Source organism: Mus pahari, chromosome 14 (genome assembly GCF_900095145.1).
Source record: "Mus pahari chromosome 14, PAHARI_EIJ_v1.1, whole genome shotgun sequence".
Taxonomy (NCBI): Eukaryota; Metazoa; Chordata; class Mammalia; order Rodentia; family Muridae; genus Mus; species Mus pahari.
Window position 1 is genome coordinate 77532337 of NC_034603.1, and position 19571 is coordinate 77551907.

The 19571-nt window shown below is 37.2% G+C and overlaps 1 protein-coding gene across 3 annotated transcripts in view; it reads right to left on the minus strand.

The window, feature by feature from the left end:
* The window catches only part of Abca5 (ATP binding cassette subfamily A member 5), a 67591-nt gene that overhangs the window by 10304 nt on the left and 37716 nt on the right, over positions 1-19571 (minus strand). For all 3 annotated transcript variants that reach the window (XM_021211625.1, XM_029546171.1, XM_029546170.1), the window contains exons 19-31: positions 19017-19218; positions 17336-17505; positions 14965-15092; positions 14431-14568; positions 13244-13357; positions 10801-10971; positions 9072-9185; positions 8576-8710; positions 7751-7825; positions 6698-6789; positions 586-712; positions 254-371; positions 68-159 (exon numbers count right to left, since the gene is read on the minus strand). In XM_021211625.1, coding sequence (XP_021067284.1) covers positions 68-159; positions 254-371; positions 586-712; positions 6698-6789; positions 7751-7825; positions 8576-8710; positions 9072-9185; positions 10801-10971; positions 13244-13357; positions 14431-14568; positions 14965-15092; positions 17336-17505; positions 19017-19218 — 1676 coding nt within the window. The remainder of the gene's footprint in view (positions 1-67; positions 160-253; positions 372-585; positions 713-6697; positions 6790-7750; positions 7826-8575; positions 8711-9071; positions 9186-10800; positions 10972-13243; positions 13358-14430; positions 14569-14964; positions 15093-17335; positions 17506-19016; positions 19219-19571) is intronic.

Below are 19571 nucleotides of genomic sequence, written 5' to 3' on the forward strand. Positions count from 1 at the left end.
ACTAGTGAACTTATCTTAATTAAAAATATGTGATAGTAGACATAACCCACAGTTGTGCATATCATACCTTGCCTGAAGTTGGTTCAACATCCCCAACCAGAATATTAATAATTGTGCTTTTGCCAGCACCATTTGGACCCAACAGTCCCAAGATCTCTCCTATAGGTATTGGGGAAAAAATTATATATTAAAGTCAAACTAAAAACAGAAATTACTCTTCTGGAAAACCTTCTTAGGAAAAATAATTACCAACCTTTTTTCACACAGAAAGAGATGTATTTTGTTGCTACTTTTGTTGTTTTTCTTGAATGAAGAAAATCTTTCTTGTCATCATACTCTTTATGCAAATTGCATACCATAATGGCTGGCTTCTAATAAGGAAAACAGGTTTTAAACAGAGTCACAAGTTAGATGTCTCATTTCATATCTCAGATATGTATCCTAATAACTAAATTCACTTCTAAGAGGGCAATGTAAAATAAATTTTCCATTCATATGCGATGAAAAGTGTTTCTTCTTCATTCCAGCGCCTTGGTAATCTACCATTGAAGACAAAATAGGACTTAACAGTAAGGAGCAAGTTACCTCCTCACAACACTGGCAACCCATCAGCTCTTTAACCTTTAGTCTTTCAGCTTTGACATCTTCATCTTCATCCTCATTGATGGGTGGTTCTGGAAACTTCTTATTTTTGGCCTTTTTTGAGAGGGCCCTAAGCACATACAAATAGTAGATGGTTACATAACTGAATACTAAGAAATTTAGTAGACAGTTACATAATTAAAACACTTTAAAAAAAAAAAAGGGCACTAGACAGATAAAATGTACCAACAGGGTTTAAAAGAATACCATCATGAGACCTAATGTTACCGCTCAAAAGTAGAATTACAAATGGTACTGCTCATTGACTGTTTGTGCTTAAATGACATTATTCAAAGCCAATCAGTTATAACATTATATATATAAAACTGGTATGGTCAAGGTGTTATTCCACAGGGAGAGGGAGGATCTAGGGGTTAAAGAGATGTCTCTGTGGTTAAAAGTAAGGGCCATGAATTTGGTTCCCAACACTCACATCAGGCGGCTCAAAACTCCCTATACCGCAAGCTTTAAAGGATCCGAGGCCCTCTTTGGCCTTGACTTTCACTCACACAGACATACACACATACACATCAATTTTTAAAAAATATTTATTTAAAAAGCATGCATATTTCCTCCAAAGATATTGCAGTCTAAGTATACATAAAACTGTCTAGGAAGAGTAGAAACGGCTGAAATCAAAATCCAAAGGAATACTTGATTTAATGACAGATGGGGAAAGAAGTACTTGCAAAGAGAATCTTGAGTAGGAAGAGGGGTAAAGGGTTAAATGAAAGCAACCTTATCAGAAACAAAAGGACAGTGAAAAAGAAGGGGGTGGGGGTGGGGGCTAATCAACCAAGGAACCAAGTCACCTGAGCCCAGGAGACAGAGCAGAGATACTGAAGACACTGCAGGTGAAGAGCTAAGAGGAAAGCCCAGATTATACAAAACTAAGGAGTCAATGGGACAGAAACATGAAAGGCTTTTGACTATAAAACAAACAAAGGTATAATATAAAGAGACAAACGGATTTATACTTGAAAAAGATTTTTAGGTCCTTTTCCGTATGAAAGAAAGTGATAATTCCTCTTTTTTAAAGTAAGATTAGGAAGGAAGGGGCTGGAGAAATGACTTATTTGGTGAGGAGCTTCGCATATAAGCATGAGGCCCTGAGTCTGGATCCATAACATGTATTTTTAAAGGCTGGGTGTGGCAGCACAGTCCTGTAATCTCAGCGCTGGGCAAGTGGGAACAGGAGAGTCCATGGGGTAGAAAGACTGAGGAAGACACCAACCATCTGGCCTTCACGTACACAAACACAGCACATACACATGAATACATACATACACACACCACAACATACAAATGCACATACGTGATTCAGGATGATACAGAAAAAGAAACAGACAGAGCAACATCCTTAAGTGCATGGAATAAAGGATTCATAACAGAAAGCCAGCTTTTCCTCTGGGACCTGGAAAAGGCAAAAGCACTGGTCAATGTGGATAAATCCACAGATATTGCAATTAAGTTAAGGTCTGGGGTCCTTGTGCTCACAGATTAGCACTAGGGAAACCTGGAATGCTAAGCACTCGGGCTTGTCTCTTCAAGGACAGATGTGCAACTGTTCTCTACCCAGAAGGCTGCGAGTGGTTGTTAACAGCCTGGTAATCTGTGCTATCTGCAGGACCAGGCCATACCAAAATCCACCGGCATCTGCCCCAACTCTCATGTTTAAGCCAGAATCTTCCTCTCTAGACCTTTATCTTGAACACTGTTTCTCAGTCAATAAAACCCATCCTCAGGGGAGATGTCACATGTACTTTGAAGCTTTGTAAGACCATCCCTCTTAAACTATAGAAATCATCTTTATGGAAGACATCACTGTATGGTTGGAAGCCCTGCTCATCCCCTGTACAAGCTAAGAAACCCCATTTGCTCTTCATCCCCCAACCCCAATGGGAAGGAGACCCCTCACTAAGACCCATAAACCCACTGGCTTTAACCAGGCACATGACGTCACTGACCTCGACCTGTGAGACTGGTGAACCTACCCAAGAGCTGCCTCTCTTGATTGAGCTTGAATTGATTCATTTCCTTAACTGAAAACCCTACTAATCATGGGTACTTTGCAGAAGAATTTCAATGCGGTCAATCCTTAAGCTTTATTACGCACATGGAATTGAAATAAATGTCCCCAAAAAACTGTTTTCCAAAATTGAACTTAAATATGTATAAAATAAACTGCCTGTTGTCAGACTCGACAAGTTTGAACCAACACCCCCGAACTAGGTCACGTTGAACAGGATTATGTTTTTGCCTCATGCAGATTGTTAATCTGCCAGCTGTGGCATTTCCAGAGATAACACACACACACACACACACACACACACACACACACACACACAATCAAGTACTATATTTTCAGAGATAAATATTTCACTAAGAAGTAGGATGCCAGGTGATTTGGGGAATTTGAAGAATACAGAAAAAGAAGTAAGTAAGTAACAAGTAAGGTTACCTAGGAACCGTTATAGGCCACCAAGCAGGAGCAAACAGAGCTTATTTTGTATAGTAAACATATGCTACTATCAAATTATTTTGTTATTTTTATTCAAAAGAAATATAATTTTAGCAGATAGTGCAAAGAGCTATGAAGCTGAGAATAATGACAGAGGCAAACCATATGAATAAAGTAGGCGGTGTCAGGGAGGACAAACACAAGCAGGAGCTACTGGACATATAATTACAATGGGAGGAGCTCTGGGACATGAAGTCATAGGAAGAAAAGTCCAACAGGATTAAGAAATGAGAAGTAGAAGTGTGAGAATTACTGGTGAAATCTGACACGGACGTTTATAATGCTACAAGTGTAAGAATTCTGTCACCCTGCACAAAATAAGCTCCATGTGGATCAAATATGGCTGAAATGCTCAAACTGTGAGGAGTATGGGCAGTTCCCTGCCGCACTGGGCTGCAGATGGGCAGTTCCCTGAAGCATTCGGCAGTAGAAGATGTGTTTCTAAGTAGACCATCTACCTAGGAATCGAAGCCAACAACTGACTAGTGAGATCTCATGACACTAAAAAGCTTCAGTACAGACGAGAAAACCATCAATCAAGTGAAGAAAAAAACAAACAGAAGAGAAGAGAATCTTTGACAGATAGACTTCTGACAGAGACTAATATGAAAATATATAAAGAATTAAAAACAAAGTCCTAGAAACAAATGGTTAAACTAAAAAATGGGGTGGGGATTTAAACAGAGACTCTCCAGAGAAGGCTCAAAGATGCTTCAGAAATACCTCAAAGTGTTCAGCATCCTTGGCAATTAGGAAACTGCAAATTAAAACAACTGCAATTTTGGGCTGGAGAGATGGCTCAGTGGTTAAGAACACTGACTGCTCTTCCAGAGGTCCTGAGTTCAATTCCCAGCAACCACATGGTGGCTCACAACCATCTGTCATGGGATCTGATGCTCTCTTCTGGTGTGTCTGAAAACAACTGCCATTTCATCTTCACCCCATAAGAATGACTAAGGTCAAGGGAGGAGCTAACAATAAGCAATAAGCGCTGGCAGGGCTGTGAGGAAAGGGACCTTCATTCTCTACTGGAGGAATGCAGACTGGTGCAACCACTTTGGAAATAAAGAGGGAGAACTGTCAAAGAGGTAAGGAAAACCTACCATATGACCAAGAAACTCCGTGTCATGTGACCACGGACCCAACGTCCTACTCCACAGATATTGGTAAGCAATGCTCACTGCTGCCCTACACACTAGAACGGACTTAGGAATAACATGAATGCCCTTTAACACATGAATGATAATGAAAATGTGACACATATACACTGTGAATACTCCTCAGCTATAAAGAATGGATGGAACTAGTAAAGATCTTACTAAGTGAGGTGACCCTCGGAAGACAAGTATATATTCTGTCTTCTGCAGTTCCCAGCTCCAAGTCTTCATTTACAAAGAGCATTACAGAAATCCACAAACTTAAAATGCAGAGGACACAAGAGCATGCCCCAGTTACTACATCTACAATACAAGCACTGCACTTCTGGCCCAAGGAACATTGCAGAAAGAGGAGGAAAAAGACTAAGGTCATTGGAACCTGAAGTTGACTGTGCGACTGTGTCTCCTGAAAATTTCTGAGGCTATACTCATGAAGTCCATGCATCATCAAGATGGATGTCAGAACAAGACCTGTACAGCACTGACACCAATGGATATGCTAACATGCAAAAAGGAAAGCTGGTGGGTCGCAAGGGCTCCCCGGCTGGCTATCTAATAAGTATTTATACATAAACATATGTAATATGTGTTATATATTATAAAATTATAATGTTATATAATATGATAGCAAATATATTTTATATAAACAAATACTTATATTTATATAAATACATAAATGAATATATAATACAATAAACATTATAGATATTAAAATATTTAAAATTATTAAAATTATGTTTATTATAAATATATAAATAAATATAAACAATAATTAAATATAAAGAAGTAATGAAATTGAGAGAGAGCAAGAGGATGCATGACAGGGGATGGAGGGGTAAGGGGAAAGTGATGTAATTATAATTTAAAAATCAAAGTACTATAAAATTAAAAGCTGGTACATGGCCTGACATAAGTTCAGTGGGTGAGTGCGGTGCAGATCAGAAAACCAGAGTTGAGGTATTAGAAAGACGGGTCTGTGGATATAGCAATCTTCTCCACAAACATCAGCAGGACTAGGGAGAGGCAGAGTAAGGAGAGGCAGACCTGAGCGCCTCGGTGCGGAAGGGAATGCAGAACTTAGCATCACACGCTCATCTGAGCTACCCAGGGTTTATACATTCATATTCTAATGCAAGAACTAAAAAAGCTAGAGGACTACTGATTATCTAAAGTGTGCAGGGTTTCATATGCATTAACACCCTGCCAATCAAACACGAGCGCTAGAAAGCAATGCACACTAACTGTGCAGTGTTTATATACATTAAAATTCACAATACAGAAGTGTGAGGGTTACAGACGAGAAGCTGCAGCCTTGTTTATTATCAATATGTTTCACTAAGTAATAATTCTTTCAGTTTAAATTAACCTAGTAAAGATATGTAATTTTGGAGAAAGTACTTGGAAGTCACATAGCCATATACAAAACACATTAAAAAATGTTACAACTCAATAATATAAATACAATGAAACCAATTTTTAAAATGTTAACAGAAATTTTTAATAGAAATAGGCATTTCTCTCAGAAGACATTAAAATGACAACAAGTATATAAAAAAGTGATCACAATGTTATTTGTCAAAATGAAATTTTAAAAAGTTAAAGAAGCATTGCTAACTATAAGACTGTATGAGTACATAAGAATTTGCAGAGCAGTTCCTACTGAGCCAGTGAGACAGCTCAGCAGAAGGTGTCCGCTGCCAAGCCTCATGACCTAAAGTCAATCCCTGAGCCTCACATGGCTGAGGGAGCTTCTGCTAGCTGTCCTCTGAGTGCCACGTGCATGCTGTGGCTTATGTATACCCACAAACAAACAAAATAAATACTAGTATAATAAGAAATGGATAATTCACATCCTAACAATCTGATTTCTTTAAACATTAATGTGCCCAGTACAGTAAATTGAAGATAACTATACAACTTAAGTTCACTTAAAGTACTTAATAGAACCACAGTCTTCAATGGATCAAATTTCAAATATATCTTATAATTTTTCTTAAACAAATGTTTATATGTATTACATAAATATTCAGAATGAACATGCAAGTAACCATTTGAAGGACACTATGTATTGTTTAGTTTGTAAAAAAAAGAAAAATATTATACTGAACATAAGAATGAAACCAAAAAAATGACTATATTCTATATATAACTCCAGTAATATATAATGTTCAGAACAGGCAAACTTCATAAATATAGGAGATTAGTGGTTGCATAGGGCTTAAAGGCGTGGGAAAGTATGTAGGAAAGTGGCTATTAATAGATACTGTTACTCTGAAGTGCTGGAATTGTTTAAAATTATATTGATGTTTAAAATGATAATCGTAATTCTATAAATTTATCAAAACTATAATACTTAGGTTTAAAAAAGTTAACTAACCTGAAAAATGGATCCTTTCTTATAGATCTGCCTCCGTGTTTTTTCTCATAGTGTTGTAAGAGGAAAATCCACAGTACACACTGCAGGTAGGGCTAAGGAAAAGCAGGTAACAGCTTAGGCCTAAATCACCTTCTCTTTCCCTACAGAACCAAGACTGCATAGCTCAGATTCTTTACTATAACCAGATGGGGGCACTCCAACTGTTTTATGTTTGTCACAATAAAGACATTTAAAAGTAGTTTGTCTTATTTAGTTTCTTGGTGCTTGAGGTTGAACTTGGGGCTTCACGGACACAGAGCTTTTATTATTCTACTAACAGTAACCCCAGTCATATACTGTAATACTAACAAAGTAATGTTGTTTTCCATAAAATAATTTTTCTTATATTTTCTGCCCCTAAAAATTCATTTATTATCAGTTTTACAAAATATAATCAAGATAAAAACTTAGCTGGGAATCTATCACTGGCTTTTCATCTCAACACTAAGGAACTTAGGCAGAAGGACCCTAAGACCAAGGCCAACCTGAGCTTTGTCTCGCAAACAACAAAAGGCTATGTTCTTCCTCGGAGGAAGCCCATTTTATTAAAACAGAAAGACATGGAAAAGCCAAATATGTTGAAATGAAGATAGTTGTTGGAAAATAAAAGGTATTACCACAAAATGCAGACTCACTAGCATTAATACACTTAATTTATGGACTTGTCCTATACCTAACAGGACAAAAACTAAAAATAATCAAAGCACAGACAACCAAGTCATTCTTTTCTCATTCACTATGGAGCCTGGGGATGACTTCATGCTTCCGAGAGGCCTGCCTCCACCTACTAAGTGCTGGGATCCTAGGAGTGCATCATCATAGTTGGCTGTGACTGCGCTCAGGATCAAACCAACGACTCCATATGTAAGGCACTATGTAATTGTGGGCAGCAACTGATCCTTGGTCCTCTGGAAAAGCAGCCATTGCTCTTAACCACTGAACCATCCCCCCAGCCCCACTAATACTCTTATGAGGACACACAAACACACAAGAATATCTTTTGTTGTTTCTTACCATGATTGCAGCAACTAAAAGTCTATCCCATGGATTGTAGGTATTCTCATTTTTTGGTATATTCTTCCAAGAACCCTACAACAAAACAGTTTTATAATGTATATGCACAAATATTTGGATTTAAAATATTAATTATTTTAGTCATAAATTGTGATCTCTATAAATAAGTTGTTCCTATTAATAAGCTATATCTTATGTTATATCTAACTTAAAATCTTTCTTGCCAAAAATATTTCTGGGAGCAAGCATAGTCAAACGTACTAAACTAAAGTGGGAAAAAATTATTCAGCAATCATAAAGTATAAATTTACTGGCTACTTAATTAAAATGCTTATTAATTCCTTGAGAATATCATACAATATAGTTTGCTCATAGTCACCCCTACTCCTACCAACTACTTATTTTTTCCTAATAAAGTGGAAATGATTTATCTATGCTCACAGTTAATCTGATTTTTTTCCTTTATGTTTTCCTGGGAGAGGGTATCTCTTATACTTCTCTCATCATTTTCCAATTCTCTTATCACTTAATATATAATACATTACTTAATCCCTGAGGAATTCCTAAATATAAAACTGACTGAAGCCAGATCATATACCAGACTATATTGAATTGAGCATCAGAAACCATGTGATGACTGTAGCTTTTCTCCTGACAGCCTGAAGTCATACTTGAAAAGACCTGCTATTTAAATCCCTGTGCTGATTTCAAGCAGGAGCAGGTAATCTGACTTTTTTTACTATTTTCAGTACAAGAACCAAGACATTAAAGATTATGAAATATATATTTAGACTCCAGACTCTCTGAAACATCCACTAGACGTACCTTTATGAAAGAAATCAGACAACCCAGGAGTGGGTAGATTGGGATGGCTACACAGAAGGTGTAATGAAAAACAGCTGTAACTGCATATTCCAGAAAGAAAGTAATTTCCGTGACTGCGACACAAACCAATGCAGTCTAAAGAGGAAACAGGAGAAAACAGGTGACAAAGTATGTGACGTCACGTATAAATTTACTTACAAATTGTGCCTCAACATCCAACTAGGCTTTTGATCCTCAAATAAACCATCAGCCAGCCAGAGATGGCCCTAAGCCAGGAAGCAGCAGCACCCTGACATCATTGTTGGCTGTAAGCATCCTGAGCAGCATCCTGCAGAGAGAGGTGGAAGATCAAGGTGCCCACAGAAAACGCTGCCAGTTCTACCTGTAGACACTTCACTTACAGAAGATACTCTGCACCCTGTGCTCCAGCACCAGTGTGCCTGACTTCTCCATGAGCTGATCTGAAAAACTGAAATAATATAAATGTGTGACTTACCACAGAATAGATAAATGACCAAAATTCCTTGGTATTTAAAATTTTCTTGAAGGTGAACGAAGCTATGTACGTGAACAGAATGACCGAGGGAACATAACCAATGAGGCAAAATACCTGCAAATCAGACACATGTGGCTCTGTAAGGAGTACTTAACAACAATATAAAAATCACAGCAATAGTAAAACATTAAGTAATTTCATTTATCAAATTTCATTTTTAACAAATCATTCCCAAAACTGACACTGTGGGTATTTAAACAATTACAATCTACAACTCTATTAAGCCAATAAAAATCATGCTTTTAATGTTTTAAGCAACTCCAAGTAATTTAAGCTGAACATTATTTGTAATTTTTTTATATCAAGTAAAATGCTCTCTCATTATTTCAGCATTAAACTCCATTACAGCTAGTTACAACTATCTATCTCTCAAATACTAGCAGCCATTCCTTACAACGTTTTAGATGTATTTACTTTAACACATGAAGTGTGTTGCCTGCTTGCATGTGTATGTACCGTGTGCATGACAAGTGTTCATGAAGGTCGGAAGAGGGCATCAGATCCCTTTGAATTGGAGTTATGCATGACTGTGAGCCACCATGTTGGTGTTGGGAACTGACCCCAAGTCCTCTGCAATAGTAACAAAATGATTTTAATTGTTGGGCCAGCTCTCTCACACTTAGCAACCATTTGAACACATCATACTCAGTATAACTGTTTGTTTGCTTGCTTGTTTTAGTTGGAGTTTTCTGTTTTGTTCGAGACAGGGTTTCACAATGCAGTCCTGGCTAGCCTGGAACTCACCACACAGACCAGGCTGGCCCCAAACTCACAGAGATCTGGCTGTCTCTGTCTTTCAAGTGCTGGGATTAAAGGTGAACACTACCACCCCTGGCTTTAATATACCTACTAGGTTTATTTTACAGGGTGGGTGGGAGTTAATGCATCAAATACAAATGATCACTAACAAAATGAGGTTTGCATCCAGCATCCTCATATGTGGCTCTGTGTTGTTTTGTTTTGTTTCTACTAAAAGCCACTACCAAAGGATTCTTAATTAAACACTTCCACAGATTACAAATGTCAGTTATTCATTTCTTTCACATTTTCACACAAACTTAAAAATTAGGAGAAAGGAGTTTCTTTCCCTGGGCTCCCGCTATGGCCCACTGCTTAAGAACTAGGAAACTGAGAACTGGAGCGCAGATTCCGGCACTCTTGTAACACGACAGGCAAACTGCATATGCTGGTAACGCTAGCTCTGAGGGATATGACACCCTCTATGACCCCTGCCTACACCGGCAACACACATATACACACACATACACATATCCACACACATACATACCCACCCCCATTCATATTAATTAAATCAAGTCTTTTTTAAAAAGCCAATTCCTTTCTTGTAAAATATTCAGGTGTGAAACATGGAAGGGTGGCTATATTTAGGTGCCTGATGTAAGCAACTAGTTAGTCTACTAGAAAGACCACAACAGCTTTACAGAGTTATTTTTAAATGATAATTTGCTTTTTTATTTAAAAATAAATATGAACTTGTAATATAAATTGAATTAAATGTACCATATACAATAAAACCCATTTGCTTCATTGTGTTTTATAAAGCTAATACACATGTTATTCAACCTACAGCTGTCAAATAGCCTTATGTAAATAGATTTTAAGAAATATTTACCTATAAAGACCATGAACACAACTGATGTAAACTTACCACAGCAAGAAATTTTACAGGATTAAAATACAGTCCGTGATGAAATGCAAATAAACTTCCCAGCATCAAAATCAGAACAACAAAAAACAAGGGAATATCCACAACAGCTTGTCCAACCCAATAGGCTGATGGCAAAAGACCCGAAAGTTTAAGTTGAGTATAAGCTTTGATCTAAAAAGGAGAGAAAAAATATTAAAATCTTAAACATTTTGTAAATAAAAAACAAGTCAATTATTGTAGAACTTTCATTTTAATCAACAAAATAAGAAAAGTAACTTTCCACACATTCATTTTAGCCCTTGGGTTCATTTATGAGATTTCAAAATGTCAGCAAAGTTTTAAGAATCAGAATAAAATAAAATAAAAGGTAACACAGAAATGGTGGGCATGTCATCAATGAGTGGCCAGACAGAGTCATATGAGACTGTGAAGATGTGAGTGAAGATCTGTTTAAATGGAAAAGGGTTCTCATGCTCAGAGTCTACCGTTAATAACAACACTGGTAAAGGCAGCACTGAAACAGCTGCCTAACATCCTCTAGATGTGCACAGAACTTCAGATTATGTGTGCAACTTTGTGCAAAGAAAATACATTTGAAAACATTTTAAATACTTTTAAAATAATTGCCTACTACATAAGCGCATGTTTTCATACTGACATTTCATGTGTGTTAATTCTTAAACAGTTTTCCTTCTCATGTTCTCTGTACTTACATTTTGTAAAAACCTTCCCCAAGTCCTCATACCTAATGATACTTACTATTCATTTGATCTGTACCACTTCTAAAACTATCTGCTCATATTAACTCGGAGTTATATCAAAGATCAGAACACAGAGAGATGGGATACAAGAAACAAAGATTAGAGAAGGAAGAGGGGCAGCTAGAGATGGCTCAGAGGTTAAAATCACTGACTGTTCTTCCAAAGGTCCAAGCTTCCATTCCCAACACCCATGTGGAGGCTCACAACCATCTGTAACTCCAGTCTCAGGGAATCTGAGGCCCTCTTTGGGCATCTGTGAGTATTGCAGGCATGCCGTGCACAGACATACGTATAAGGAAACACTAGTATTCATCCACACACCCATATGAAAACATTCATAGCCAACTGTATTCAGATTAGTGAAACCTAGCAGAAGTCCAGATGTTTTTGTTTGTTTGTTTTGTTTTGTTTTGTTTTGTTTTGTTTTGTTTTGTTTTGAGACAGGGTTTCTCTGTGTAGCCTTGGCTGCCCTGGAACTCACTTTGTAGACCAGGCTGGCCTCGAACGCAGAGATCTACCTGCCTCTGCCTCTCAAGTGCTGGGATTAAAGGAGTGAGCCACCACCGCCCGGCCAGGTGTTTTTAAACAAGTAATGGTTATACAAACTATAATACACCCATACCTTGAAATAGTTCTCGGTAATAAAAGAAAATAGACTATCAAGTCTCCTGACACAAATGTCATGAATTTCAAGAAAGCACTAGGAAGTTACAGTAGTAAAAATAGTCAATCCCCCAGAAATGTATCTGTAATAACATTTATATACTCTTGATATACAAAAATCACAAAAACAGAGAACAGGTTAATAGCGTAAGCAAGCCCGGAGCAAGCCAGTAAGTTGCTTCCCTTTCTAACGTCTCTTCTGTTCCCGCCTTTATGTTCCTTTGATCTGCTTGAGTGCCTTGCCAGCTTCCCTTAGTGATGGACTATTACCTGGAATATAAACCAGTTCTCCCCACCACTAGTTGCTTTTGGTCATGGTGCTTTATCATAGCAATAGAACTAAGACACTCTTTAAATTGAATATTCCTAAAGTTGTCTATGAGGCAAACAGCTTATTTTTATATAACTCTTCTTACTAGCAGGAATTGATATGTGTAATTTTTTTAAGATTTATTTTATGTATATGAGTACACTGTCACGTCTTCAGACACACCAGAAGAGGGCATTAGACCCCACTATAATTGTTTGGGAGGCCCCCATGTGGTTGCTGGGAATTGAACTCAGGACCTCTGGAAGAGCAGCCAGTACTCTTAATTGCTGAGCCCCAATATTTTTGTTTTTCAAGATACATACTCATTCACGTATATATGTGTGTATGTGTGAGTTTATGGTACCACATGCATGAAGGAGACAATGGAGGGCATAAGAGAGCACAGCATTCCCTGGAACTAGAGTCACAGGAGCAACTATGTGGGTGCTCAGAAGTGAACTGGAAAGCAAGCGCTCTTAATTGCTGAGGTATCTTTGCAGCTCCTAGTTATTTATTTATTTTAGCTAGATTGAAAACCCATTTCTTTCCATTCACTTATCTGTGTCCCCATGTGCACAGCACATGTGGCTATGGGAGGAAAATTTAGAGCCATCAGTTCTTCCTTCCATGATGTGGGTTCCAGGGGTTGAACTCGGGTCCTCAAGCTTGACAGAACCTAATAACTGTCATTTTTATATAACCAATTTACCTTATGATTCTCTGCATTTTCCATGGCAAAGTAAGGTGGCATTGCAGTAACAATGATTCCAAGCAAAGCTGCTTGAAAATATAGCTCAACTTTAAAAACAATGTCAGTAATTTCCTGAAAGACAAATACAAAATAGAAAATGCATCTGAGGATCACTTTAGAATTCCTTGGAGCATCCTGAAAGAGCATTTAAATCTCTTAAGACCTAAGCCATTACGATATCTACCATCGCAGTATGTATGAATAACAGGTTTATTAGCAAGAGTGTTGGACTACTCTAGCAACCCTGCCACTAATTAACATGTGTGATACACAGTATAGTCACCAGTGGCCAGATGGAATAAGAAATGCCTAAGAATGGCATTTGGTGCTTTTCATTGACTGTGTGAATACTTTCATGACTACATCAAATAGGACCTTGATCCCTCCATTTTTCCCTTGGGAAGAGCTATATCTAGGCTTATTTTCCTAAGGAATCAAGAACTCCCAGACAAAAGTGACTTTAGCTCCTCTAGCTCCATGACCCTTGTCACCATCAGGAGTCAAGGAATCAGCTCATTTTTCTCAGGCAGTCCAAGTAAGGAGCTGAAATCCAAATGCCCGAGACTAAGCTTGCTTTTTGTATTATCCCCTACCCTCAACAAGTCCATTTCTCTGTCCTCCTCCACCCTGGCCATCACTCTAGAGACTGAACCAGTGTCTTGCACATGCTAGGTAAACAAGCGTTAGAAGAGTAAATCCTGGACTCGTCCCTACCCTGTCTATGTAAGATGGTACACTTGGGAAACAGAAGGCACTTTGCCTTAAAACAGAAGCCACGTGTCTAATAAGCACCCTGGCTCTTGTCACTTTTTTAATCACATGATACAGAAATAGTACATCACTGTCTTATTGTCTCTAATCTTCAACATTTTGATTCTTTAGCTAAAATTGTTTGTCTAAGTGACTTCTCAAGATGTCATTTAATATCTCACTAACTAGATTACACACACACATACACAAAATACTAAACAATGTTCAGTTTTGTCTACAATTAATATATCACGGTTTCACAAACCTATCAGCACCACATAAAGTTGCTCTGATCTTGAAGCCAAGTAATCTTGGAGACTCCTAAACTCCCCACCTCAATTTTTAACACTAAGAGATTTTCACAGATAAATGCGTCTTTCTGTATGTTTGCTTACTTGAGTGAATGGGGTACTCCAGATCTGGATAGCTTCAGTCACATTTAAATGATAAAGGTAGTAGTTACTAATGATGTTCATCATTACTGGTAAAGAATAAACCATAGTACTGTTGAAAACAGCAGAAAAAACATAGTCCTACAATTCAAAAAAAAAAAAAAAAAAGAATTATTACGTACTTGGCGTAAGTATACTAATATTGCTAAGGACCAAACTTTTCTTGCTAACTAACCTTATTGGATTAATTGTTTAATTTATAAATTTTACTCGATATTGTGAAAAAAATGCCTCAACAAGTGATAGAAAAATAGTGATAGCTAAAGATAACCTCGCTTGCAATATTCAGATATTTTAAGCAGAAATATAATGTAAAAATAAAATAAAATGCTTCCTGGTCACTTACCAGGGCATAAAAGCTATCACAAACTAATATATCATTACTTATAAAAGCAGTAATAGTTCAGCCAACTGACCTCAGAGCAACCATGTCAGTACCTTATACTGTGACAGGAGGATGCACACTGGCACTCTTACCTTTTCTGAACGCAGCACATTGAGAGCCGCACTGTGAGGAGCAGCAGACACATAGTCACTGTCATTAAACATGGCCACCATTATGTTCTGATGTGCGAAAAACTCAATAAGATCATTGATATCTGAGTCTGGAATTAGAGAATAAGAATAATAAAAACCAGCTCAATAGCCAGCTGGCCAAGAGTCAAATACAAGTTCTATCAACTACACTGCATGTCCCTCAAGCAAGCTACAATACGAGATCTTTGTTTGCTCCTCTGCCAAGGAGAAGTATAACTATCTTGTAAGCACAGCAATTATGCCAATTAAGTGACTGAACACACACACAGAGCTTTAAACAGAACCTGGCACACAGTATTGTATAAGTATAAATTTTACCTGCTGCCTACAAAAATATTAGTAATATTAGTATAAAGTTATCATGAAATTTGACTAAAAAGTAAAAATAATCTATTTAGTAATTTTAATTATACCAAAGTAGCCAAACAGAAAAACCAGTTTTCTACCTACATTCTTTAAATGCCTCCCCCAATGGCTTGACTCCTCGTTGTGTTTAATAGTATAGCATCATGTCTGATGAGGAGAGGTCCTGCTCTACCATCACAAAAGCCAGCAATCAAAACACAATGACCGTGATTCTCAGAAACCCAAAGCTCACAAAGCCAAACACTCTCGGTAACTGAACAGAATGACAGGGCAGACCGAGTGCCAGTCCTGGATGTCATAAAGAATGGTGCTTTCGACACAAAATTTTCTCCTCACCAGGACTTTACCTGGTCTCTCCACTTTACCAGAGTGGCTATGTACTCGAGAAAACAGCTACACTACAAGTGGAGTAACCATGGAATTTATGCTCTCGAAGAAGGGTAAGAAAATATTTAGTATGTGTTCATGCATTATTATACATATTTCTTATATATACATGTGTATGTATATGCATCCATACACTTCATTTTGGACCAGCAATGGCATGTGGATCCAAAACCAAGAAACAATACTATGGAAAGTAATAGAAGAGACAAACAATGAAGATGCTAGAATTTCTACAGATAAAAAAATGAAATCACAACAGAAAGATTTGAGATACATATATTATTTTTATATATGCATAAAAACTGAAAAGTATGAGATTTCACAAAAGTATATTTTAGTAATATAATATACATTTTAAAGTGAAGACAAGATTTCTAAGTGAAAAAAGTAAACTGTAAAATATTTTTGAATTAGAGAAATTTTTCCATGCTAAATGCATCTTTCCCAGAAAACATTAATGTTGTATATCACATTCAGCACCGTATTTTAACTGTAATGACTACACAATAGTTTCTATAATTGTCTACGGACTATTTATGTAAACAGATGTTATAGGAAAGCTGATCATGAATGATTAATTCTTTACTAAGTTTTAATATTTTAAAAACTTAGAATTTTAATTTAAAATGAGCTCAAGTCCATAAGAATAAAAACATCTTTTGTCTATTATATAGCAAGAATAGAAATAGTAAATACAAAATTATTAACTTCAAACTTAAGATATTCATATTCAGGTGTAGTTTGTTTTGTGTTTTTTGGGGGGTTGCTTGTTTGTTTGGGGGGGTTGGTGCTGTTTTTTGGTTTTGGTTTTTCAAGACAGGGTTTCTAGCTTTGGATGTCTTAGAACTTGCTCTGCTAACCAAGCTTGCTGGCCTGGAACTCACAGATGTCCACCTACCTCTGCCTCCCTAGTGCTTGGATTGAAGACATATCACCCGCTCCAGGTTGGGTGTAGATATTTATTTGTAAGTAAGGCTTACTTTTTTTTTTGGGGGGGGGGGTTCGAGACAGGGTTTCTCTGTGTAGTCCAGGCTGTCCTGGAACTCACTCTGTAGACCAACCTGGCCTCGAACTCAGAAATCCACCTGCCTCTGCCTCCCAAGTGCTGGGATTACAAGCATGTGCCACCACTGCCCGGCCCAGGGCTTACATTTTAATTTATAATTAATTCTTGATGAATTTTTAGCATCCCAGTGAATATGTGTAAATACTATATACTATAAATTCTTGCTTAGGAAAATCTTATACACTCTCAAATTCATTAAGCCCATCATGAACTTTGAGATAAAAACATGCCAGTAGTTGCCGTTTTTAAAAAGAATTTAATAACTACAAATAGTATTAATTAGAAATTTTAAAAAATGATCAGTTACACTTAAACCAAAACTTTATTTCTATTATCATTCAATAGCAATAGGTAAATATTTACTTTAGATTTTACAATTATGGGCCGCGCTTGCTTTATCTTTAAAGGTCTAAAAGCCCAGTCTCTGACCTCCATTTAGCCCTCACCCCGTCCACAGCCAACACACATTCACAGACCTTCACACACTCTCACCAGTAGAATTTTGAAGCAGCAGGCTTGTTTTGTATTTATGAGGTTTATCTCCAGGCTTTAGGAAATACAAGTCTGGAACGAGTTTGATGGGGACCACAGCATTTTTAAAAAAATGATGGACCAAAAACATAAAAATCTGAACTGCAAAAAAAATTAAAAGCAGAAGCAACCTGAAAGAAAAAAATAATACAGCTTAATATACATTAACATACAAATCTATTAGATGTCTTCATTAATATTAGTATAGATTCAACACTCAATTACAAAACAATAAAACAAGAACAAAAAGCAAAGAAAAATAAAACCTTCCTAAAAATCTACTACCAAAATTGACCCGACGAATATATTTCGTTTTTAACTCAGTGCTTATGTCCCCTCAAATTTACAGAACGCAGCCCTAATCCTTAATCTGGTGATATCTAAAGACGGGAACTCTGGGAAGCAATCCAAATTAGATATGACCCTTATAACAGGGTTAGCACCCTTACAAAGGTGACACCGCCAAATGCCTGCTAGTATGCTGCTCTGCAAACACAGAAAGAAAGCCCTAAGGCATGCAAGGAGACGGGAGCTCTCTTCAAGGAAAGAAAAGCCCCACCATGCTGATCGCCGACTTCCAACCTCCAGAAGTAGTCAGTCCAGAGGATTTTATTACAGCAATCTGAATTTAGTTTTTCAGAGAATGCTTTAACAAAGTGATGTGCAACTAAATAAATTAAAACATGCTGATTTGAGTATCTTTTCAGGACAACTGATACTGCGACAGCCAGATACCTCACCAGCATCTGCTTTATACTAGATGAACTTGGTCAAAGCCTAAGGTAACTCCAGAATATGTCAGACATGTCAGAATGTTCTTATTATTAAATTTTATTCCTACAATCATTTTAGTTCTAAAAAGAGAGACATATGGTACACGAAAGCAGGATGCTATTTTCCATAAGTCATTCTTAGACTGAGGAGAAAAAACATTAACTGGGAGAAAAATTATGTAGCTAATTCTTTACATCCTGAGTCTACTAGCTATATAACTTTCTTTATGCTTCCACTTTCTTCATCTAATAAATAGAGATAAATTTAACTTTCTTGCTATTTACTAAAAACAATTACAAAACTTAATGGATGGAAAAATTATAAAATTATATAAATTCAAAATAAAAATTTAAATGTAATGACAATAACTCAAAAATTAGACATTAAATAGATAGTATTACTTGTCACTTCATCATTTTAAAGATGAGACAAAGCCAGTTTAGGAAAAAAGGGTAGAGCTGAGCATAATAGCACACATCTTTAATCTCAGCATTTGGGAGGCAGAGACGGGGATTTAGGTGAGGGGGAGGCCAGCCTGGTCTACAGAGTGAGTTTCATGCTAGCCAGTTCTCTAGAGTGGGACTGTCTCAGCTAGACTGGATTAGATTAGATTAGATTTATAGACAGACAGACAGACAGGCAGGCAGACAGGCAGGCAGATAGACAGACAGACAGATAAATGATAAGAATGAATAGAAAAGATTAAAGTACCATGAACATGTAACAAAATTACTGTGACTATGAAACTGTCATTTAATCTTTCCGAACTACAAAGCTGTGTTCATGTCATTATTTAAATGTTTGGATAGCAAATTCTATTTGCAACCTGAAAAAGACAGGTTTTCAGGAGAATGAAGATCATACTTACACAGAACGCACTGATTTGCTTTCTCGTTTCAATGAGAGGAAATGAAACTTTGCTATTGTAGACACTTGCTGCTTCCAAAGGCTCATGGTGCTCACTAAAGAAGCTTTCGTTTCAGAAAGAATAAGTAAGCTCTGTTCCATTTCATCAAAAGATTTTGAATCTGTTTCTTCCTCCTGCGGCTGCTGTGTAAATACACTATAATCTTTTTGCCAATAAGAGTAAACAAACAAAAAACCATTTTGGAATGTTTGAATTAGAAAGATCAAAAACTAAGACACATCAACATTATAGCACATATCTGGAAGTGGTGTGGAACAAAAATGGAATTCTTACACTCTTTGGCATCATCTACTGACGTTGAATACGTGCTAAGCTTCAGTCATAAAATTCCCAGCTCACTGTCTCGTCACACACTACACAGCTCGACTGCACACAGCTCGACTGCACTCTTGGCCACACCACTCAAGATGCTCTTGACAAGGTCACCACTTCCTTACTCACTATGAGGCTGCTCACCATCCTGTTTCCTTACTCACTATGGGGCTGCTCACCATC